Genomic DNA, 24,324 nt, shown 5'->3' with positions numbered 1-24,324 from the left:
GGAAAGAGTAGGCTCGGGACTGTATACCATGACACTGAAATATAAATATCCTGGCTCTTCAAGTGATAGTCTGTGCAATACCATTTGTAAAATCAATCAGGATCCATTTTAGGGGTAGCAGGGAGATCACGCCATTTTTCTCTGTGGATATGATTTTGAAATGTTTTTGTTGCTCTTGTCATGTAGTGGCATGTGCCCAAGTACCCTAATGTCAGGTTCTCTGGATTATCATCCCTCAAGCTTGTGTGTGCATCACCATATGTGAGCGTACAGAGTTTCCTTCTGGTAGATCATATTTGTGTTTATAATTTATTTCCCTTCCAAATTATAGTTGATCAGCCTTCCAAAGGGTCCAGCTAGATCTCTAGCACCTTGAAGTGAGCTTTGCCTTCAAAAAAGTATTGCTTTGCTTTGACAGTGTAGGCGTTTTGTTAAAGTAGAAATTATCTACTCTAATTCATTAATGCCTGCTTCCTAATGCCCTTTTATACCTGTTATGTACTTGTGGCAATGCTGCTGGTTATCTGTACAGTTCCCCACTAAGACCAAACCTTGAACTTCTCTGATTTGGAAAGACTGAAGAAGCCAATCACTGCAGCAGGTTCTCCATTATTTTGCTGTCAGGGTAAGATAATAAGTTTATTGTCTGCATCTATCACAGTTTGAACTCCCCTTCTTCCAGATTGTCTTAGCCGAATTATCGTCACTGTGAATAAGTCCTCTGCAGTGCCTATGGAATGACTCCACACTTCCCTTACTACCATTAACTTGCTGTATCAGCTAATAATCCTTCAATCCCTCTGATTTTATGCCACTTGCAGACATTGTAATCCAGTCTTTATAGTGGATCAGGGATTGAGAGGGAGCTTTGGTGGACCAGCCAAGACTGTGTGCTGGCTGCAGGCATGCTGAGCATGCGCTGTGCTCTTCTGTTCATGAAGGTGTGGTAGGAAGACACTTGTGCATAGCTGTTAGTGGAGTTCCTAATTCAGTCTAAAAGGGATATTGTCTGTTATGACTAGCTCTTAGTTTAGGAGAAAGGAACTGCTTTCTGGCAAAATGGCTGGGAAAAAAACTTCTGATATTGATGCTTTCTATCCACGACCAATGAAAAGCTAGGGAGGCTTTTAGTCTGGTCTTTAATGACAAGAGCATCTTCACTGCAACTGATGTTATTTTGCCATTACTGGACCATGAGAGGTTGCTCATCTTTATTTTCCTTTTTTTTTTTTTTTTGCCTCAGATTCATGATCTGAAGAAGGGTGATGGTGATAGCCTGCAGACTGGAGAGAGGGATGGCAGGGAAGCAATAGAAGGTGAACCACATTTTGTTTGGTGTCTGGCATCTCACATCACAAAGTTTCTGGCATCTCCTATTAAGCATTAGGTCTGGCCAGCAAGGTTCCTAGCTTTCTGAACTGGGGTAAATCTGTAGTGTTTGTATGAAAGTACTTCCATCTGACATGGCATAACTCAGGAATGTGGTATCTAATGACCCAAGTCATAGCACAGAATATGAAGACATTAATGTTTGTACAACTTTTGTGTTACAGTTGTTTGTTTGTTAAGGGTGACTATCACAGAGGACCAAATTCTTCTTAAGAGATACTGTGTTGTTGTAGAAACCCCATTTCAGCTATAGGCCCGATTTTAATTGCTAAAATGCTACTAAATGTGAAGGCTAGCCTCCTGATCCTATGTAACCTCCCTGCAAAGATGCAGAGAGTAGCTCATTTGCCACCATCACCAGTTACGGGCAAATACAAACTAGCAGTAATCCAACTCTGACTGGGGAAGAACACTACCTCCATAGGCAGTTTGGTCAGGGAATAAATCTGCTGGTGTAACATCCAAGAGAGGTGCGCTGTGTCTTGTTTCATTTGCTATTGGTTGACTCCTCCTTCTACCTGCTGCTCCCGTCTGAGCAATGTGCACCCCTGAAAGTATATACCTAGGTGAGTCTACCTCTCCTCAAACCATGAAAGTCTCGTAGTAGTGAGTTGCTGTGGTTCAGTAAAAGTATCTGGTGTTTGACTAACTTTTTACAGGAGGATTTCCAAGCCACTAGGAAGCAATATTTCCTTTCAGCAGGTGCTTGAGGTTTTTCAGTGTAACACTTGAGAGCAAAGAGCTTCTGAGTGCACATGCTTGGTACTCCTCTACAGCTAGGTGGTTATTTCCTTGTAATTTCTTTGCATCCTCCAGGTTAAGGGTTCTTACTTGAGGATTATGTTATTTTCTTTCGTTGGAGACTTTTGCAAAGTAGCAGGGTCTTGTTGAGCAATCTAAATGTATGTTGCTGAAATACCCTCATATCCCTCTTGACGTAGTCTATGCTGCTTCTGCTGACTGCTTGCCCAATATAGAAAGATATTATCGTTAATGGGCAGACTAACAGCCAGGTTCCTCCTTCTGCTCTTAAATCATATTGCAGAGATCCAAAGGTCCAGACCACTGGAGGGAGGAATAAATTAACACACTCACAGAATGTGAAGAAGGGAGTGAGCTTGCCAAGGATCCAAGCCATGGGAGATGGAATTAGCCAGGCCATCAGTCCAGTTGTGTAGTAGTGACTGATCTTTCTCGCTACCATCCTGGGAACTCTGCTTGCTACACACAGGAATCCTTTCTGGTAACCTGAATCCCCACACAGCACATGCACTGTGTAGGCAAACCTCCCAACCCCACTGCAAGCAGTCTCAGCTCTTATAGAGGTGGCTTCTTGTCCTGCCTCCAAGTTAATTTGGAAGGTGGAGGCACCTGGTGGTGATCTCCTAATCAGTTCCCACCCAAGGCTGGCCAGACCCTGGGTGAAAACCAATCAGGAGGGTCTTTCTTGCCTGGTTGTGGACACCATCTATATGCCAACCCTCATTTAGGGCTGGGGGTTTAAACCCCAGCACTTCAGTGCTTAAACATGTTTCTTCCAGCAGTGTGTTCAGAAGTAGGAATCCTTTAACTCTGGATAAGAAACCGAATGGACACGTGTGCAATACAGTTCTTTAGTCTGCTTGGTTTGGGGGCGGCAGTTACCCTTTTGCCAGACCCATTTTGGTCCTTGCTGAAATAATATTCAAAACTAAATAAGGAACCACAAAGATGTTACAGTGCAGTTTTTTTGTGGGTAGATTGTTTTGCTCTTCTGTTAGCCTCCTTTTGGTGCTGTTTTACATCTGTGTGCTTTTTTCTGTACTCAAGCAAATTACATTAGACTGTCTGTAACATTTTGTTTCTCTCATGGTATTAAAGAAGCAGGAAGTACACTTCAGTCTGATTATTCTTCAGTTCACTTAACTGTGTTTTTAAAATGAATCTCCAGTATATTGCATCTCTGAGTGTGGAGTTTTCTTAGGAAGTTCAAAAACAAGTGAGCTTCCTAATACATGAGAGGTATTCCATTGTACATTGATTTCTTAGTGCTCATTGGTACTTACAGGGCTCTGTTAAACAAAAAAATCCAGGAGTCAGTCTGTACTGCTAATGAAAGATGTTGATGAATGAATGTATCTGCTGCCTGTGTTAGGTATGGAAATAGAGAGAGTGATTGTACAGACTTAATTTCTCACTGTCACTGCTAAAGAAGCTTACCCTTGGTTTTTTGGGAAAGCGTGGGAGATCTGCAGCTGTGAGGCTTTTGACAGGGGCTCTTGTTACTATAACTTTTCTGCTGTAAAGCAGCTCCTTTCCTGTACCACCTTCGAATGCTGTGGAGAGTCTTTTATTGCATTTTAAGTTTCTTTTCTTAAAGAAATGTTATACTATTCTCTGACATTTCCACTCTTTTCCTCTAGCTCATATGGTGTCTCATCTAAAGATGTGCAAGTTTGCTGAGGATTCTGTATTGGCAAGCTAGCTGTGGAGACCTAGAAAACCTGCTGCTTCCTTCAAACTCAGGTCATTAATCTGTAAGGGCCTATGTGACAGATTTTTGTAGTGCAGTTCTTTGTGCAAAGTTAACAGATAGGGAGTGGGATGTTAACCTTGGAGAATTCAGAAAAATGTTTTCATTGGCTGGATTTGGTTATATTTTCAGAAATTGAATGCAAACTGATCTCAGCGGAATTGTTATCAGTGAGTTGTCCTATCCACAAAAAAAATCCATTTATTATTTGAACACATATTGCTTTTATGTTCATAAAAAGAGGAAGATAGACAGACAAAATAGCTGACGTACCTCTTTAGTTTCCAGACACTCTTAATCTATCCGGAGATTAACATTGAGGCTATGGTACATTTTCCTTTTAGTATGCCCTATATTTTCAGTATTTTTTTTAAATGCTAAGAGTTCAAAAACCTTCTGATTACCATGGAATTTGTCTTCCTTGTGTCTTCATAAGCTCTGACTCAGGGCTAGAAATCTACATTAATTCATGTCTAGAATTCAAGATTTCCTGAAAGGTGGTTGAAATTTCCTTATTTGCATGCCAATAGCTTTTAGCATCATATAGGTGCTTGTAGCATCCTATAGGTGCATGTAGTCCCCAGGTGAGAACTAGAAAGGCTGGAATGACAGTTCCATGAGTCTTTGCAATACAGGCTTTATTCTGCTAAGAAGTGATAGAGTATTCATGTAGGTTGCAAATGATGGTTGATAAATAGACCGTTATGCAAGTGCAGGTGAGCAGAAGGGCAGACAATGTCCTGGGAGCATCCGAAGTTGAGTTACACCACTGGACTTAGTGACACTACTGGGAATGGCAGGACCTGATAGGTACTGCTACTTGATGTATGTGGCATGTAAATAAGTCCTTGAAAAGTTCTTTTTCTGTATTGAAAAGATGAGAATTTGGCTTCTTTTAAGAGCAGTGGTATGCTAGGCTCTTCTATGTTAGGTAGGATATTGGAGTGCCATTGAAATACATAGGACTGTTTTAAAAAGGTGATTCTTGTGAACAGCATGGGAAAGCTGAAAATACTGTTGAGTACTTTGTCCCAAATGGGGTGGGCACAATAGTGCTGTCTCTGACCTTCACACAAAGGGCTAGAGTCAGGATGCTGGAGTCTCTCCTTGATTCCCAGCTTGTGTCATTGATTTGTTGCTCTAGAAAAGTCCTGTAATGATGATGGCATTTTTAAACAGGGAAGACCAAAAAGGGTATAGAAGGGTTGTCTGCTGATATATGTGAGCAGTGCCTGTTACAGGTGGATACTTTTGTAAGTTGTCTTTCTCGAGGCACGGGAAAGAAATGTTAGCAGAAGAAACCCATGGGACCAACTTGTCTGTCTGGAAGGTCACTTTTACTGAATTCTGGTATTACAACGAAAGGTCGTTCTTGCTGCTCCCTTTGGTGCCTCATTAGCTCTTCAACAAGGAGTGATGTGCTGGCCTGTGGGGACAATCCTGGTGGGGAGAGGAGCAGGAGGAAATGCTAGCTTGATTGTTATCTGCACTGACTGGTCCTGTGGCCGAGAGGGACTGCTGATTTGTTGAAATGTAGGAGTATTGCTAAATTCCTTGGGGAAGAAGAATAAGAGGAGCCTTCAAATGTGAGACACATCTCCCTGACACATGGCTGTTAAATAATTAATTTCCCCAAAGGGTTTGAAAAGAGCATTTCAAAACACTGACTACTGCAGATCTGTGTGTGTTAAACCCCTTGTACTCGCGAGGCTGGCTTTGTTCCACACGCTGTGTAATTTGGAGAGAAGAAGCTGTTTTGTAGGCAGATTGTGGAGGGATAAAAGACAGAAAAAAACTGTGAAACGAAACATTTGAAGTGTGCAGCTGTTTTTTTCTGAAGGGAGAGTTGCTTTTAATTTTCAGCATGGAGATAGTTTAAAAGGAATAGTAGCTAAAGAAATGAACAAAACTTGTTTCCTTATTCCTCCACCCCTCTAGCTCAGGACTGCACCAGAGAAGGCAACATCAATTGAAACCTCTTGTTTCAAGAAGACATGTGCTGACTTAAAATTTCTTCTTCACCTGAAGAAAAATTGTGTTTTACCTTTTGTGGGCATTACATTAGAAAGAGAGAAACTGTTTGGTCAAATCTGAATCATCAGTGTGCATTTTGAGAGGGGAAGGCTATATAGGAATGGGAGGTGGGGGGAAGCTGGGAAGCATGGAGATGTGCCAGTACACGTGCAGTAACTGGAAGAGTCCTGTGCAAGCCTGATACCTAGATCAGAGATGCTGGCTCAAATACTAAAGACATAGCTTAATGTACATGTTTTAACCATCAGCTCTCAGTTCCTATCATAGGCCCTGTGCGGATCTGAAAAGCTTAAACTTTCAGGATGCATGAAGGCTTGTGTGCTGAGGATCTTTCATTAAATCTGACTCTGATCTCAGTTCCCAAAGCATTACAGCTTTGACTCTGTTACAGGAATGCAAGCTTGGTTGTATTAAACTGTCTGTAGTTTATCTTGTTTGATATTTCATCTGAGAAAACACTGATGACACTCCATCAAAATGAGTGAAACACTTTTTATCAATAAAGTGTTTGTTGCCTTCATTCTGTAATAAAATAAAATAGATTGTGTCCATGGAGCTGGGGCACATGAGCAAGCACCAGAATTATTGTGTAATGTCTGCTATGAAAAATCACAGCCATAATATTTTAATGAAAGGAACATATTTTTTACTTCTCACACTAGCCAGTTTATGCACATGTGCATGCAGGTTTTAATTCTATGACTAAGCAAGCATTGAGGTTAAATTATCAAGAAGATCAAGCCACAGATAAAGCTTTAGCTTTGTGATGGGTGTGACAAGTCTAATCTTTGTTTTGTGGAGCTCAGTGTGGTGTAACAGCAACTACACTGGAGTCGAATTATTTTTATGCAAGTTGAGGGTCTGGCCAACTTAAGTAGAAGTCAATGTATATTTTGAGGGGGAGGGAGTGGGGAAAAAGTGTACCATCAGTCTTCATAAAATGTTCAATTATGGCTAATGCAAAAATCACTCTTCAGCTTGAAGTTGTAGTTGATTCTTATTGTTTACAGAACCAGCTGGGGTAGTAGGCTAGGTTTTTTTTTGTTTGGTTGTTTTTTTAACTATGTAATATATCATCCTCTCTCCTAATGTGTGATTTTTATCTTAAGTTATGTTGACAAATTACTCAGTGTTGGGAGGAGGTGGTTGTTACCACTTTAAAGTGGTGATGTTGTTTGTCCTTCAGTATTGCAGATGGCGTTCCTTTCAGGGTGCTGCTCTTGGGCCCCTCGGCGCAGGGCGCACCTCGGAGCGGTTGTTGCTGAGCTCTGCTTCCAGCAGCCCGTGTGTGCCCCGTGCTGGGGAGCAGCTGCTGCCTCCTGCATGTACCTGGGGACTGTTTCTCTACACCCTGTGCCCTGCCTTGGCTCCCTGTGTCTAAAAGCTGAGCGATGGCTGTGGGCTCTGCGGCCAGCTGGGGTTCCCCCTGTGCCCTCACTCAGGGATGTCAGAGGAAATCCCGCTTCCTCTGCGTGGTCCGTGTGGAGTTATGTGGATTTTTATTTTTTTTATAAATGGCCAGCTCTGGTTTGGAAATTGAAGTGTATCTTAAATCAGAGTTGTGAATCTTGTTCTAGATTTATTTTTCCTTTGCTGCTTAGCTACTTTTTTCTTGGCTGAAGAGCAGAGTGAGACTTCCTCTTCAGGTCTGGGGCTGACCTCTTGATCTGGACCCTCTGTAGAAGAAACTGTAGTCCATCGTGAGCATTTTTCTCTGCATTAGAATGCTCCTCTTGCACAAAATTCATAAATCAGAAAGGTCTGAACTTTAAGATCTACTTTGTTGGCCCACTGCTGTACTATGTCAAGGAGTGGTCTGATGTACTGCAACATCTGGATTTGGAGAACTCTGAGCTGAGTTCTTCCTTGTGGAAGCCTCCATGCATGCTTCGTCCCACAGAGCCATGCAGTTGGAGGAGCCTTTGCATGCCATCTGGCTGGAGTGTTGTCGTCAGCTCCTGTGCTGTTTTTTCACAAGCTTTTCAGTCACACCCTTTGTTGTTAAGAAAAATGTTGGAAGGAGTGATGCTTACAGCAATCTAGGTCATGAGTGGTTTCTGTCTTTCAGCTGAACTTGCTGACATTGCTTCTTCCAGTGCTATCAGGCTACATGACAAGTCCCACTGGAGTAAGATCTGAACTGGTAAAAATTACAGAGTTTTCAAGTGACAGGCCCATAAGGAGAGAGGACTGAAGTACCTCTTGGCTATTCCTGTATCACCTTTTTGGTTCTGTTGCAGTGCAAGCTGTTGTGAAAACACTGAAGCAACAGTGTTGGTAACACAGCAGATTACTGTCTAAGCCATCAATAACGTCAGTAAACTCAAGTGCTAAACATTTGCACTGGATTCCCACTTACCAGCTTTTTAGGCAAAACCTAGAGAAGTTCCAAATGTCCTGCATGGAACTTCAAAGACCTCAGGCACAGCAGCCAACTGGCAATCTAACAGCTCTGCAGTCTGCTCTTCATGGGTCTGCTAGAGCAAGCAGAACTAGAGCTATTATTGTGTATTTCTCTTAATTTCAAGTGACTGAAGTCTTGTGAGAAGTCCAGATATCCATCAAGAAAGGCTGATCATAAAAAGCAGTGAGTCTTCTTAATGCAAAGAAGAAATGTCAGCCAGCATGAGTTAAAGCAGATAATTTCAATCTGTTGTAAATCAGTAGTGTGTACGACCTAGAGGATGGGAAGAGGGTAACTTTGTCTTGATCACCTTGCAAGCTGATAAACACAGCATCCAAGTCAGTGAGTCACATGGGTTCTGTGTGTCTTTACTTTTGAGAAAAGTGGAGCAACAAAGGGTAAAGATAATTCAGAAAGGAATTCTCTCATTAAATTCTTGAATGTCACTGACTCTTGCAGTAGGCTGCCCTCTGTGTTCTGGGATTTCTGTACAGCTTTGATTGGTTTGTCATGGGAGAAAGTTCTGACACTTGATACACGTCATGTAATATTGTATCTCCTGATTAAATCTTGAAGTTCTTGTGGTTTGGGTGTTTTTTGGTGTTTTTTTTTGGTTTTTTTTTTTTTGTCTGTTTGTTTTTGTTTTGTTTTTTTCCCCCCTGTGATTTCCAGAAATGTTTGTGATAAAGTTGAAAGAAATCTTAACAGTATATGCATCTGATCTTGTGCTACCTCTCTACTCCTGAGACACGCACCTTGTTTACATGATGGGTCTTTACTTTGCTACTGCTGTGACAAGTCAGATCATGCTTTTTAAAAAAAGCAATGGCTGTTCCTCCTGTACCTACTTGAGGTACCTACTTGTCTGGTTGTGACTTACTATAATTTGCAAGGCATCGAATAAGAAAATGTCTTGGGTTGTCAAAGAAGCACAACCTGCCTTTTGTAACTGGCAAAGGCTTGTCTTTTTTGGAAACTGAATGGAAGAGTGTGAACTCGAAGCCTGTTGGTTAGGCGAGGTTAATGAGTACCATGTAAGCTAAACCTGTGTTCCTTAGGACAATTATTCAACACAATTCTAAGAGTACAGCACTGTTGCAGCCAACATGCAAAAGCAAGAAGCTAGCTGCTACCTCTATGTGCAATGTTTCTGCAGTGTTTTATTGAGCCAGTGGGACTACAGAGCAGGAAGCCAATAATACTATTTTTGTGGGCACTGTTTTAGTTTGAACAGTGAGATGTTAGTAGTATCTTTGCATCCTTGCCTGCTGGAGCAGGTGGACCACAGGCTGGCTAAGCAGGTTGTGATGTTCCACCTGTGTATTCATTTGATAACTTTCTTACTGCACTTAAGCTTTGAGGAGATACTAATGCAGGCACAAACAAACTAAATGTGATTTCAGAGGCACTGCTGTCCTTATCTGTGGGGTGATACTGTTGTATACTTTGGGTGTATGTCTTTCTTAGCAGAATGTACTATTTCTCATGTGTATTACATGCTTTGGTAAGAAAAGGTGTGGATTTTTGCATATTTATATGTTTGATAACTTCAGTTTGAGGGGTTACACACTACATGCAGTATAAACCCCACAGCATTATGTGCACTTGATAGGTATATTTGATCTGGGGTACTTTATTTTTAATTCATGGAAGCCATTTGTTTAATTTGTAGTTTTCTGACCTTATTGTCCCTTTAAAGAACACTTTGTGAAAGTCACTGCTAGGAACTGAGAAGCTAAAATAAGCACTGGGACATAGTTCTTGTCTCTTAAGACCTCACGTGATGAGATGCTGCAAGATTACAGGCAGAGATGGGGAATTCATTGAATACAAGTGAAAAATGAGTAATGGTTTTGTTCTGAACAATGTTCTCAAAGTGATAGAGGTTCTGTGGCTATTCACCATTAACTCTGATGAAATAATACAAGTATTCAGTCAGATTTTTGTTTCCAGTCCTGCAATTAAGATAGAATATGTTGTGCATAAAAAGACTAAGTAGAAGTTAACCTGACTTGGCTAAAGTCTAAAAATAAATTGTTAGTAGTGTATTAGTTCTGGTAACATGTGGGTGTTTCTTAAGAGTGCAGTAGTTAACTGAAATAAAAAGCCAAACACTAATACTATTGGAAAAGCACAGAAACCTTAGATGCTGTTACCCCTAGTTTTCCTATTCTGCTGTTCTGCAGAGATGGTAATTCCTTCTTTTTATGTGTTTACACCTCTATGAAATGTAATTTTTAGTAACTACAGGCTTTATTTAAAAGCACTGCAGATTTACTTAGGATTTCAATTGTTTTACTCAATTTCCTGATCAAATCCACTTTTCTTCCAGTGTGTGCTAGAGATTGCTTTCTATGGCAACTGGTGGTTGCTTTTATCAGCAGTCATTTTTCTCTGAGGTAAATTCATACCCTTTCTCATCAGTAACTGAAAATGCAGGTTAAACATGTTGAAGGCATGGATTTGGAGCAACAAAAATAATGGGATTTTTTCTCATTGTGTTCTGAAATGCTTTCTTTCCCAAGTCCAGATTTTTGTTTCATTTAAAAATGGAGAGGATAAACTTGCTATATGTAGAAATTAAGACTATTGTAAAAAAGACATGCTGGAAACAGAGAAATTTTGTGAAAATAGGTTTCCTTCCTAAATAGGTGAATTAAACATGGAAGATTCATTTAAGAGTCAAATAGCTTCCCTAATCTTTAGATTATCTAATAAGTGCATGTAAGCAATGCATCTGGCAAAAAACTCAGTCACATGAGTGTGTGGGTGGCTGTTCTGACTGAAAGTATGAGTCCTAAGTATAGACAATGTTGATGGCCCTATAATTAAGGGAATGTTAATGATTTGCTATTTGAAAGAAGTTGATTATGATTGAATAAATACAAGCTAAGACTGACATCCTTCAACAAGGTTCACGTTTGCTTTTGTGCATTCTTGAATTTTCAGCTCCTGGCCCCCTGGAAGGTGATTTTCAGCTGAGACCTCCTTTGGGAATGGTTTATGGCTGGAGCTACTGTTCACCTAGCAAAGGCAACTTAAACAGAAGCCTCCGTGCAATGCTGCAGGGTATGGGCTTCCTTCTTGTCCAGTGGGTGCTCACTGTAGCGTAGCTCTGCAGCTTGTTTCTTAAGCAGTGATGGAAGAGAGGAGGCATGGGTCTGTAAGACTACCTGTTTGGAAGATCTTCCTTTTTTACTAATGACAGGAAATAGGACTAGAAAGGAGTTCCTGTGTCATTCATATCAGTTCATACTGTTTCTATCAGATGTATAATGTTCAATTTATAAAGCTGTTAAGTATTTTTCATCTGCCAAAGCAATTGGAAGAAGCTTGAGAATATCAGATACTTGTATTTTCCACACAACTTTGTACACAGTTGTTCTTGTGCTAGTGGTATTTAGCTTAAATTGTTCTTTTTCTGCACTGTTAACCTCCCACATCCTTACAACCTGTTTGTGGGGAGCAACGCAGTCCTCTTTCAGCATTTGTTTGATAGCTTGAATGAATCAAGCTTTGTTCTTTTCTGGTCATCCTGAGAGCCCCAGTCTGCATCTGCTTTGTTTCAGCTTTTCCTTCCTGAGCGTGGATGTCTGGTACCCATCTGCAGACCCAGAGATTATCCCAGCAGTGCAATGTGCTGTTGCCTTTCTGTCCAGGAACAAACATCCAAACACTATCTCTTTCCTTCTTAGAGCTGAATAATAGGAACAGAGCAACAACTTTCAGTGTCGAGCTCATGCTCCCAGATACCTCTCCTCTCTCTCGTTGCCAAATTATGAGGCTCTATTTTATTAGCTCTGCAAGGCATCATGCAGTGGTCTGTCCTATCAAAGTTAATTTCTGCTACCAAATTCCATTTCTGTTACCTTGCCTCTCAAGGTCATCTGAATCTTAAAGTTTGTTCTGACTTTGTATTGTCCACAAAATTTACTAATTTGCGTTGAATGTTTTAGTCCTCAGAAGCACTTCAAGGACATGTTTCTTTATCCATAGTGAGTAAAAGATGACAAAACAGATAGTGGAACTTTTAAATTTTCTTTTAATTCCCATGTAGTACTGAGGTCTGATTACTGTTTCTGGAGTTACCTATGTAGTTTATCTACTGACTGGTCTTAGTACATTTCTACTCTTCTCTGTTTTTAAAAGCATGGTGCCATGCTCAATCTGAAACGTATTTTTTTAATGAGACCTCATTTCAACTCCAATTGATTATTTTGAGAGATTGTCAGGGCCTCTGCGAGTTGAAGTTAATTAGATTCATTAGTTTTGCATTACATTTATTTTCACACTGCTTCCTTGTCAACAGTCTGCCTTGTTGCTTTTGCATTGGTGATACCGGGGCAAAATTGTTTGTTTTGTTGCTGGGACACTTATCTCAAGAAATTTCTCTTGTGCTGGCTATGAAAGGCTGAATGGCTGTCATAGTCATCAGCTCTAGTCATTAGTCTGCTCACCATTCAAAGACAGAATTTAATGATAAAGAGTGAATTCTTTATAGTTGTACTGGGTCTAGATGATACACGTTTGTATTATGTGTGTGTCTTTTGTTTTTGCTTTTTTTTTTTCTCCTTGATAGCCTGTATGGTTCTATGTTTTGGCTATTGGCAGTGTTTTGGCTGTTACTGACCAGCACAGCATCAAGGCTCCTTTTCCCACTCTGGCCCCCCAAGAAAGAAGGTTGTGGGTGTGCAAGAAGCTGGGAGAGAGTGCAGCCAGGAGAGCTGACTTGAACTGACCAAGGGCATATTCCACACCATGTAATGTCATGCTCAGCAATAAAACCTGAGTGAAGGGCTGGTTTTTGGAAGGCAGCCATTGTTTTGAGGGAGGCTGGGTATCGGTCTACTTGTAGGGGGTGGTAGCTTTTGCATTGCTAAGTTGGAGGTTTCCACCCCTTTCTTCTTATTTCCTTTGGTTATTAAGCTGTCTTTATATCAGCCCATGAGTTTTCTTGCTTCTGCTGTTCACGTTGTCTCCCCTGTTGCAGTGAGGGTGGGGGGAGTGAGCAGGGAGCTGTATGACACAGCTGCTGATTGGGGTTAACCTGCAACAGTCCTTTGTCACACCCACTTTGGTGAAACACAGCTGAGGGGGTGTTGGAAAATGGAAGAGAATAATCCAGATTTTTCTGGATTTATTTTGCCATTTAACAAAGCAAGGTCAAAGGACCTTCATGAGACATCCAGCTTTGGGGAATGGGTCTTGAAAAATCCCAGTTCTCTGGGTGTATAGAGGATCTGAGGCCTGTGGCACCCCAAATGAAAAAAGTATTAGAAACTTGCAAGGGGGACTGAGCTACTTCAGAAATAGTTGGTACAGAAACACAGCTTCTCCTAGTTCCTTGGCCTAGTTGCTGACCAGGGTTAACCCATAACATATGTTTTTCTCAAATGATAATAATAATAATAATTAGTCTTTCTATAATCAAACGAAGTATAGGGTTCATCTAAAAGATTTCTGACTCTATCCCAGTGGAACAGATTATCCATCTATTCCTCTTCTCTCCCATTCACTTAAATCCAAAGTGACCTGACATACTGTCTTCTCACAAAAAGAAGGATCCTCAGTTATTGAGGAACAAGAAGCAAAAATATACTTTAAAGCTTAGGTTGCAGCCCTGCCTTCACTTCTACTCTGTCTCTCCTAGGCTTTTCTTACTAGCAGATGGTTTCTTTTTAGTCTGTACCATGCAGAAGTTTACAAATGTATTGGGTGTTTCTGATCTTTGAAACCCTGGTCAAAACTGGTAAAATTCTTTACCCAACTGTGCCTGTCTAGTGGCTTCTGTGTGTAACAATATTTGTAACTTTTTCTTCTTGTTATCTAGTGAGGTTTTTTTTTAACCTGTGCTTGTATCTTCAATTGTTTACTTTTCTTTCCTCTGTTTGTACATGCTGTAAGTCCTATCAATAGCTGATGTTTCTTCTGAAAATTTGTTGTTATGCCAGATGTTAAACTTTTATAATCATAGAATCATTTAGATTGGAAAAGACCTTTAAGATCATCAAGTCCAACCATTCACCTAACTCCACTGCTAAACCGTGTCCCTAAGCACTGCATCTACACAAATTATAAACACATCCAGGGATAATGATTCGACCACTTCCCAGGGCAGCATGTTCTAGTGCTTGAAAACCTAAGTGAAGAAATTTTTCCTAACATCCAACCAAAACTTCCCCTGGTGCAACTCAAGGCCATTTCCTCTTGTCCTGTCACTTGTTACTTTTGAGAAGAGCCCAGCCCCTGCCTCTCTACAACCTTCTTTCAGGTTGTTGTAGAGAATAAGGTCCCCCCGAGCCTCCTCTTCTTGAGATGAAATAGCCCCTTTTCCCTCAGCCGCTCCATGTAAGATTTATGCCTAGATTTATGCCAAGTCTTTTATTCAGATCAAGTTGCTCCTAGCCCTTCTACTATCAGAAAAGAGCTTGAAAATAAGCTGCATATTCAAATCCCTGGTGGCAGGTTTGTAACCACTGTGTAATTACTGGATTTTTTTTTTTTTTCACTATGGTTGGAAGGACCTCTAGGATCATCAAGTCCCAACATTTCCCTATCCACTAGACCATAGCCTCAAGCTCTACATCTGCTCGTTTTTTTAACACCTCCAGGGATGGTTATTCCACCACCTCCCTGGGCAGTCCATTCCAGTGCCTAACCACTCTCTCAGTGAAGAGATTCTTCTTCTTTTAATATCAGGTAGTGACAGGACTAGGGGGAATGGGGCACAGCTGGAAGTGGGCAGATTCAGGCTGGATGTGAGGAAGAAGTTCTTCACCATGAGAGTGGTGAGACTCTGGAATGGGTTGCCCAGGGAGGTGGTTGAGGCCCCATCCCTGGGGGTCTTTAAGGCCAGGCTGGATGAGGCTCTGGGCAGCCTGATCTAGTGGGAGGTGACCCTGCTCATGGCAGGTGGATTGGAACTGAGTGATCCTTGTGGTCCCTTCCAACCCTGACAGATTCTGATCTGTTTTAGCAGAGGACTTAGTAGGGTTGACTTAATGGTTGGACTTGATGATCTTAAAGGTCTCTTCCAACCTAAAGGATTCTATGATCATTTTAAGATGGCACTTGCTTATGCTTAATATAGGTCACTCTGCTCTCATTTAAGCTTCCTTTTTCGGATTTAGACAGTAATTTGCCACCCTAACCATCAAAATGAGAACTGGAGTAACTTCATATGTACTGTTCATCCAAGCTATCAGTGCTGCAACAACTTCATCAGCAGGACATAGGAGCTAGTCCTTGCACACTCCCCTGGATCAGGCATGATGCAGGGCCATACCTGATGAAGCCTGCCCAGGTATCAGGTGATGGATCAGGTGGTCTTTCACTTTGTTCCAAGGTGGGTCTGTACACTACAGTTTGAAAGTTGTTTGGTTGTCTGTTTAGAAAGTGCTTGGTGTGCAAGTCCAAGCTGAACTAATTGATAAGGGCTATCAAATGCTGTATTACTGATCACTGCATATCACTTAACACCTTCTTTTAAGTTGTTTCCCACCTACTTTTTTCACATTTCCTCTCCCAACACTCATCTCCTAGGCCTGTCAGTGCTCATACAGATGGTCGTTCTAGGCTTCCTGGTTTGTGTTCATCAAATACTGAATAACTTAATATAAAGCATAATCTGATATTCATGGAAACCAGAACTCAGCTACTGCTCACTGAGATAAGATGCTTCCTTCTGTTAAGAACAAAGCAAAGATTCCCCAATGCTCCTTATGTACATTTCTTATTCAGAATAGCTGCTTCGTAGTACAGACCTGCCGCAGGAGTCGGGACGGAACCACTCTGAGCATGCTTCTCCAGAATGCCTTCTGACAGGCCACTTCAGCAGAAAGTATTACTGAAGTGCATGCTAGAAACTGATCTTAAACTTCAAGAATGTGATGTGCAGTGTATAAATCCTTTGTTTTGAAATGCAGATCTACTTTAGAAATAGTTGTGTGCATATAGCAGTTGAGATACCGGGTGATGCTGGTTGCTTAAGACACGCAGGGTTTGTGCAAGGTAGGATAGGTTAGTGCTGTTAAATTGGTACTGATGTCTTGGAGCCCAAACAGCTTTTCTTGGATATGGTGCAGATTAGTTGTGTGAAGTGCTATTTGTTGAATATCATTAAGTACTCTGACAGAAAACGCTTGTCTCCATGGATAACAGGAGGCTGTGGTGTATCTGGTCTTTACTGTTTGGGATGATGTTTTCTGATGGGCTGAAGACAGTTGGGATAAAGAAAAATGGAGAATATAAGCGATTTGCAGTCAAACGTATTGTTTCCTATTAGACCAGCTGCTATACCTGGAAAACTGGAAAGGATTTGCACGCAGAAAGCCTTCTTAAAGCTCAAAAGAGAAATTGCAAACTTCAGGTTAAATTCAGATTTAAAACAATTGTTCAAAAGTTAATTTATCTGCTCAGCCTGTGAGAGGAAGAAGGGTTGATACCTATGGATTTGGGGAGAGTAGGAATACAGGACAGAGGAAGGACAGGGAGTTGTCCGTTAGACAGTTAGTTAGAGTTACACAGACATCTTTCAGGTGCTGGAAACTATAAGTTCATAGCCATCTTTTCCAGCTATCTTCTGACTGGTTTTAGTATATTATAGACTAGGCTTTCTTCAAAAGGCCGCAGAAGTCACTCCTGTGAATCCACCAACATGGAAAACATGCATGTGTGCTCAGGACAGATGTATGTTGCTTATTAATCTCAATTAACCTTCTCCTATAAGAGCATCAGTAATTTCTTCCTCAAAACTTCTTGGGTATCGCTTGCTAGCTGGAGTTGGTAGTTTTTGGACTTTGCTTCAGGCTGTCATCTCCCTCTTGCTTCTAATTCCCATGAAGAACTAAACGTTGAGGTCTTTATAATAAACCTAATGGTCATAATGTAACATTCTCAACAGTGAAAAGATGTACTCACATACTAGGTAGAGATAGTATTTCTTAAATTAAAGATATACAGGCGTAAAAATAATGAAATCTGCCAGTAGATCAAGGATGCATAAAGAAAAATAATTTTCAATTCATGTGTAGGTAGGAAGTTGCTTAAAAGAAAGTGTTAGAGTGAGGCTCATGTTCCTCTTGTATGGTGACTAGCAGTGCATGTGCTGTAACCATTTTTCTCTGCTAAGCAGTTCCTCTGTGATGATGTTCCTGTGCATGGTAAAAAGAAGACAGTAGTGTTTTGGGCAATGAGAAACCATATCCAGAAGAGATGCAACAGCCTGGTTTCGTGCCCATTCAAAGCAAATGTTGGTGTCTTGGTATCATAGGCACTTGCCAAGCAACGTTTTCTTCACCATTGGCACTAACCAGCACACGCCATACTGGCCTCGGTCATTTGTGGCAGAAGCATTGTCTTTGTTGAAATAAGATTGGTGAAGACTTGTACATTGAAAGAATTTCCTGCAAGCAAGTGATGGAATAAATGGGTCTGGGAGCCTGAATATAGGAAAGGGTGGGGCTGTGTTTATCTCTTTCCTTGCAAGCACATGCAGTAGCTTACTGTGATGGCTGAGGAGTTAAGAACCATCATTCCTGCCTTCCTCCCTGTTGGTGATTTCTGTCCCTAAAAGCACAGCCATGTAATTCATTGATGTGTTATTCAAGGGAGTTGCTTACAGGATCTCTAGTGGGGAGTGGGGCAAAAGATCTCCAAAAGCAAACTGGCAGCCAATAGAGAAAAGGGTTTGTTTGTTTGATTTTGGTTTTAAGTTTGTGTGCATGATTCCCCCCAGCCTCCCATCTTTTGCTGAAAATAGCTTTTAAAGAAGGTAAAAGAAGTCCAAAGATAACAGTGATTGTATCATCAGCTAGGGTAAAGAGGACAAGGGGGCTGGTGGATGAGTAATGGATGGTGGCACTGAGGCAAGAGGGGGCTGGATTTTGTTTTTCTGCCTGCGTAAACCAGTTGACTCATGTATTTTCCTGGAGGTCACAACCTCTGTTTTGGAGTGGAACAGATGACTCCACGACACCTCACTAGTGCTCGTGTGCTCACCTGCATGTGTTCCTCATGCAGAGTAAAGAATGAAAGGGAGTTTGCTTGAAGCTGGAGACCTGATGCCTTGTCTGGTTGGGCTCTCTGAATGACCTCCCCCTCTTCTTGGGAAAAGGGGGAAAGCATTGCTTGACTATCCAGCTGCCAGTTGTTTTTTTTTTCACAAGAACTAGCTTTTTGTTCTTCTCATGGGAAATATGTATATTTTTTAAATAATATTTTCTTTTTAAAATTCTAGTATATGTGTAATAATGTTCCGTCTCTGAGATCAAATTTTTTCACGTACCTAATCCCTGCAAGCTTACAGCAGAATTCCTACCTTCAAGTTTTCCTCATAATTACTTGTAGATCCTGCAGAGAAGAAGGGAATTAAGACCAGAAATAAATAACTGGTTGGATTAGGTGGCCTAGTGAAGCACCAGAATAGCCTGTGTGAGGAGGCTGTGGAGCCGTCAATGCTTGGAATTGTTTTGTAAACCTCCTAGGCCACTTTGTGGGTAATATAGTAGGTATCATTCATGGGTTTAACCATGTCTGTGGTATGCAGAGGGCTTTTGAATAGTTGAGAGGAGATAACAGACTGGCTTTTCTTAGTTACCTGTAAAATTAATTCATTCTATGGAAAAGGTTTGCAAAGTGCACCTAGTTGATGTGTAGTCTAATAATCTGGAAAGGTAGTAAATTATTAATCTAAGTCATTCTTCCACAGACAGGCTTGGGCTGGACTACACTCTCAGTCTGTCTTTAGCCCTATTTTTTCTTTTTTTTTTTTTTTTTTTTTTTTTTTTCTTTTTTTGTATTTTCCCAAGTCTTCTACGCAGTGTACTCATTCATCGTGGAGCCATTCATCCTGTCTGGCCTTTGAACTGGTGGTCACAGTTTGCCCACTTGTCTTGCTTTTTATTTGTATTGGATGGTTAAGTATCCTTTTACCATATATTCCCATAAGAATTTTCCAAGTTCTGTCTTGATGTTGCCTTGATATATAGGTTAAACAAAATGAAGTTTGTCATCAAAGGAAACAGTTCTGTTGCTGTTTAAAACAGGTTACGTACTTACTTGAGATCTTCAATTTCTGTACTTACTGAGTCAATAGATAACTATGCTTTTGGCTGCATTTTATGGTTAATTTTGTAAGCAAATGTTTCCATGGCTTATCAAGAACAGTTAGCTAAAAACTTCTAGAAGAAAAGTGTTAACTGTTTTAATGACTCATTCTTGCAAAACTTTAAGGTGGAAAGTAACATGTCTCAGGAAACTCTGTGTGTTTCCCTTTTGGCCTTAATGTTTTTCATAGTACTGGTTATTTTCATGGTGCTATTCTCACCTCAGCCTTGGAGATGTTTTCTTTTTAGCTGTTTGTTTTATAACTGCAGGCATTAAAGCAGTTCAGATTTGGGCAGTAAAGGGCCAGGAAGCAGTCTCCTCTCGCACAAGGTAGGGTATGTACTGTGTATCAGGGTGAGGGATTTTTTTATTCCAGTAAGGTAGAAACCCTCAGAATTCTTAAGCAGACAGAGCATCCACAGTAGGCATTTTGAAGGCATGTTTTCTCCCTTCCATCAGCCTTTAATAATCTGAGTTTTTACGTACTGCAAACACTCCACCTTCAAAGCAGAGAAGAGGGATTTTAAGTTGTTTTGTTTTTTCTCCTTCCTTTGCGTTAACTACATGGAAGTGTCACTGGAGAAGGTGCTTTGCAAGGTGGGAACTCCCATGATGTGGGTGAATGTGAATTTACAAGCTCAGTTGTGATGTTCAAATGCCAAAACCTCACGAAAGTAGGTGGGGAGAAGCCTTAGAAATCTTGGACCAGCCCTGGTTGGGAGCAAGAGAATTTTTTTCGCCCCTATATAAATTGATTTTTGCTTATACAGTCTGACTGGTGTACAAAGAGGAGGAAACTTGCACTCATCATCTACACTGTGAAGGAGGGGAGGAGAGTATGTATGAGTGACCTTGTGCTGCTGCGCTGCCACTGCAGGTTGATGGGTAATAAATTTCTGTGGTGGGTTGTGGAAGCAAGCTGGTAGCATGATGCAAGAGCAGGGTAAACTGACACTACTGGTCATTGCTTGAGAACCATGGAGAGAAAGAAGACTGGCACAAAGGGGAAACAGAAAAGGGAAGATGAGGGGAAGAAACATTAAAAACTTAAAGGCTGGCAGATGGTATTTATTGTACTTAGTACAGAGGTGTTGACTGCCTACTTTGTGTTTTTACAGCAACTCAGTGACAAATGGGCATGTGAGGTGAGGAGTAGGGACCTATTTCTGTGGTATTTATTCAACTTGGAGAAGGATGGCTTTGAAATTTTTTTCTCATGTAAAGTTGCCCTTTTTTTTGGGGGGAGGGCATCACAGTCATCATCTTTCTTGTTTGTTTTAGGCCATAGCCTTAATGGCAGTAGAGGTTAAAAAAGAGAAAAGCCCATCTGACAGTCATTTCATCTCTTAGTTGGGTTCCTAGTTAAGCAAAAGACAAACTAACCCTGTCACTAACTTCATTTTCTATGATTCTATTCTGCCCTAGGATGTGACTGTAGATTCTGTAAAGATTTGCAAATTACAGTGTGGGGTTTTTTCCCAATTATTATTCCATTTTGCTGTGTTTTGGAGAGTAAAGGGTTTTTATTTCCAGCACAAATCTAGTAGAAAGCTACACCTTTGGAAAGATGCCAAATTGTGAATGTGTTGTCAGAAGGCAGCCCTTAGCAGGGAAAGTCTGGAAGCATAGCCTTCTGTATCTCCACAGTGCTGTCCCCGAGATCTGAACATCTTTGTGTTTCATTGGGGAATCAGTTTCCAACCAGTGAAATCATTGTTTGGTGAACATACGGTAGTTTAGGTCTCCCTCCACATCTCTGACTACTGTTTTGATGCATAATAACATACATTGAATAATATGTACTCCTGGCACGGCAGTGCAGGTAGTTACCTGCCCTGATTTGAAAACAGCAGGGGGAACTGACAAGTCAGTCATTTATCTGCACCATAAACATAAATTTATCATATTAAAGTGATGTTATTTGATTAGAGATTGTCTGTTAGCCTGGCTGTAACTCTTATAGATAAATTTCATTCATGTCACTAATACCTCTTCTCCAGTGTACAGCACAATGTCATCCAAACCCTTCAGGCGATTAGTTTCACTAATCATGACTAAAAATGTAGACAACTTGTTTCGAGCTTTTTTTCTGTTTTCAGCTAGTTGAGGCCGGTAGGGGACCTAAATTGAAAGGATTTCAGACATGTTTCAGACACTGGCCTGTTTTTGATCTTACCTGAGATGAATGAGGTTCTGTGGTGCTTGGGGGATTGCCTGAAGCCAGGAAAGCATCTCAGAGGTATCATCCTTCTAGCAGAGACTTCCCTATGACACAGGTATGCTCTGAGAAGGAGTTATGTTTCACTTGGCAAAGAATAATTCCTCACCTTAAACCTTTGCTTTTACACAGAAGTTTTGTGATAGCTTTGACAGGAAGCAAACGTGTATCTTAACTCCTTTTCTGTCCTGACAGGCAGCTCTCATTTAGTCCTCTGGTACTCCCAGCTCAGGACATGAGCTGAGGAGCCACTCATGAGGAGAGCCAATGCATTTAGAGACTCTTTTTCCATCTCCATGGAGATAGAGCTCTCCAAGCTTGTTGGCTTTACTGACTCACCTCAACTTCCCATGCCAGACCAGAGGGATTTTGCTAAATGAAGGTTTGATTCATAAGTCTTGTGGTCAAGCTTATAGTTCGAAGCACAACAAATGTAAAGCCTACTTCTTCCCTGTGCTTGTTAATGGCATAAGCAAATGGGAAGATGAAAGCTCTATGGTAGTCACTAGGAGGCAACTGAGAAAGCTTTCTTCAGCTTGTAAGTACAGCTCTGTTTTACACAGCCCTCACTGTCCTACCAATCATTTCTTACAGTTAAGTTTTGGGGACAAATCTAAGTGTGAATCCAGAGTGATTTTGAGGGGTTTAACAGTGATTTCCCTGTTTCCTCACCCCTCCTCCATCCCATTTGCTTCATCAGTTCATCAACTAAGGGATATGCAGGTAGTTATACTATTAATAACTGTTCTTGGCTCTGCATTCTTTGCCAGCCACCTGCCTAATCTTTGGTCTGGGCATGGGTGCCCTTCCTCCAATCCGAGCTGTTTGGTTTGCTCTGGATGAGGGATACATCCCTGTCAAATGTAGAACGCATCAGTTATAGCAGGGCATGTGACTGTTACTTCTGACAAGTTACCAGGATGATACATAAGGTGTACATGTAACAGATGTGGTTCCAAGAGTCTTGTCCAAACTGCTTTCTTGGTCTTTAATTGTAGTTTTTAGAGGAGCATGAGGACCTCTGTGTGACAGCAATAGACCTGTTTGTTTCTCCTACAAGCTTGTTCTCTTCTTCATGTAATTTTGCTGTACTATTGTAAAATATAAGTGCTAATTCCACATATATTTTGGTAAAGTCATTTGTAGCATTGAATTGGCAGTTTTCAAATAAAACTCCTTTTTCTCAATATCACTGTGGAAAAATTCTGTTCCCCCTTTCCATGCAATGTCCATATTCCCTTCTCTCCTCTGTCCCCCCTTGCTGTACCCGGATGAGTGACTGTGGTTTGTGTTCAGCATTTCAGCTTCATTACAGCCCTTTCTTTGCCATGCACTGTTGAGGTGACTAATGCTTTTCAACACGTTACTGATTTGTAGCTTTGCATATACCGTGTACATTCATATGTTTCTTGTTCTTTATTACAGAGATGGTGATGTTGCTGGAATGGTGGTCAGGCACCGATTGCACCCTCTACACTGACCCAGAGAATTACCACAAGTATGGGAAGGAGAGTGCCATTGTAATCCTTAATCACAACTTTGAAATCGACTTTCTCTGTGGTTGGGACTTTTGCGAAAGATTCGGGGTCTTGGGGGTGAGTTTTGTTTAGCATTTAAAATAAACTTGCTCTTCTTGGATCCAGAAGAGAAATGAAAACAAATTCTTTGTGGTTTTGAAAGTTAACAGGTCTGTGCTTGCATTTCACTCAGCCACTATCTAGAATTAGAGAGGTGACCCTAAAGCAAAGCAGTGCAAGAATGTGGAATAGTGAGACAGGATTACTTGGGCATTCACAGACATTTTAAAAGTATTGCAGTTAAAGCTGATGAAGGAGATTTTATTTTTAACCTGTGGAGGTCATTACAGTTGTTTCTCTCTATGTGCTTGCTAGGTAACTTTTACAATTGTGCTGCAGAAGGATGAGCTGTTCTGCGATTCGTTCCCAGCAAATTGTAGAATTTCTTTGCGTTCTCTGCTGTAGTCTTAGAAATCCACAGCTAGAGTCTGAATGATGTAGTCCGCAGGTCTCAGAAGGAAAAAGCTGCCATCTCAAGTGACAGCAGTAACGGGGTTATAGCTAGTAAGAGATGGGGGAGGAATGAGTTATCCAGAGTTGAATCCACTATTACATTAGGCTAGGAGTATGTGTGCATTTGTTTTCAGGATTGAATTTTTCTTTCTTGTGTCAGCTCATGGGGATGATTCAAGCCCCTCTCCTAAGCCAGCTTGACTTAATTCTGTAGTGGTGACAATATTCTCTGCCTGCAGTGGATTTAGGTGAGAGTTCCTCACTCCTAAGAAAGCAGACTAATACCTCATTTTGGTGGTCTTTTGCAGCATGCTTTTCTAACTTTGCTGCTGGCTACTGTCTAAAGTCTTGACCTTGGACTGTGTGAATGTAGGACTTTGTGGCCTTTCCTCTGTATTCTCTGCGTTTTCTGCTCATTTAGACACCACTGAAGTCACTTTCAAATTATTATAATGACAACCTCCTTAAAAAAATAAAAAGGAGCCTTAAAACTGGAGGAAAATGAAGCTAAACATTACAGGCTCTAGGTATTACCAAAACAGCTGCTGGCTCCAGATTACTAAGAAACAGTTTTACCATCATGTCTAGGACTTGAGCAAAGAGCTAGAGCATAGCGTGGGACAGCAGGAGA

At 41.0% G+C, this 24,324-nt stretch overlaps 1 protein-coding gene across 1 annotated transcript in view; it reads left to right on the top strand.

Annotated features, from left to right (window-relative positions):
• Positions 1–24,324, top strand: part of AGPAT4 (1-acylglycerol-3-phosphate O-acyltransferase 4) — a 64,164-nt gene that overhangs the window by 5,708 nt on the left and 34,132 nt on the right. The window contains exon 2 of the mRNA XM_008945513.1: positions 23,089–23,258. Coding sequence (XP_008943761.1) covers positions 23,089–23,258 — 170 coding nt within the window. The remainder of the gene's footprint in view (positions 1–23,088; positions 23,259–24,324) is intronic.

This window comes from Merops nubicus, unplaced genomic scaffold, assembly GCF_000691845.1.
Source record: "Merops nubicus isolate BGI_N331 unplaced genomic scaffold, ASM69184v1 scaffold5188, whole genome shotgun sequence".
Classification (NCBI taxonomy): Eukaryota; Metazoa; Chordata; class Aves; order Coraciiformes; family Meropidae; genus Merops; species Merops nubicus.
Note: the sequence above shows the minus strand (reverse complement) of the source record. Positions and strands in the feature narration are given on the sequence as shown.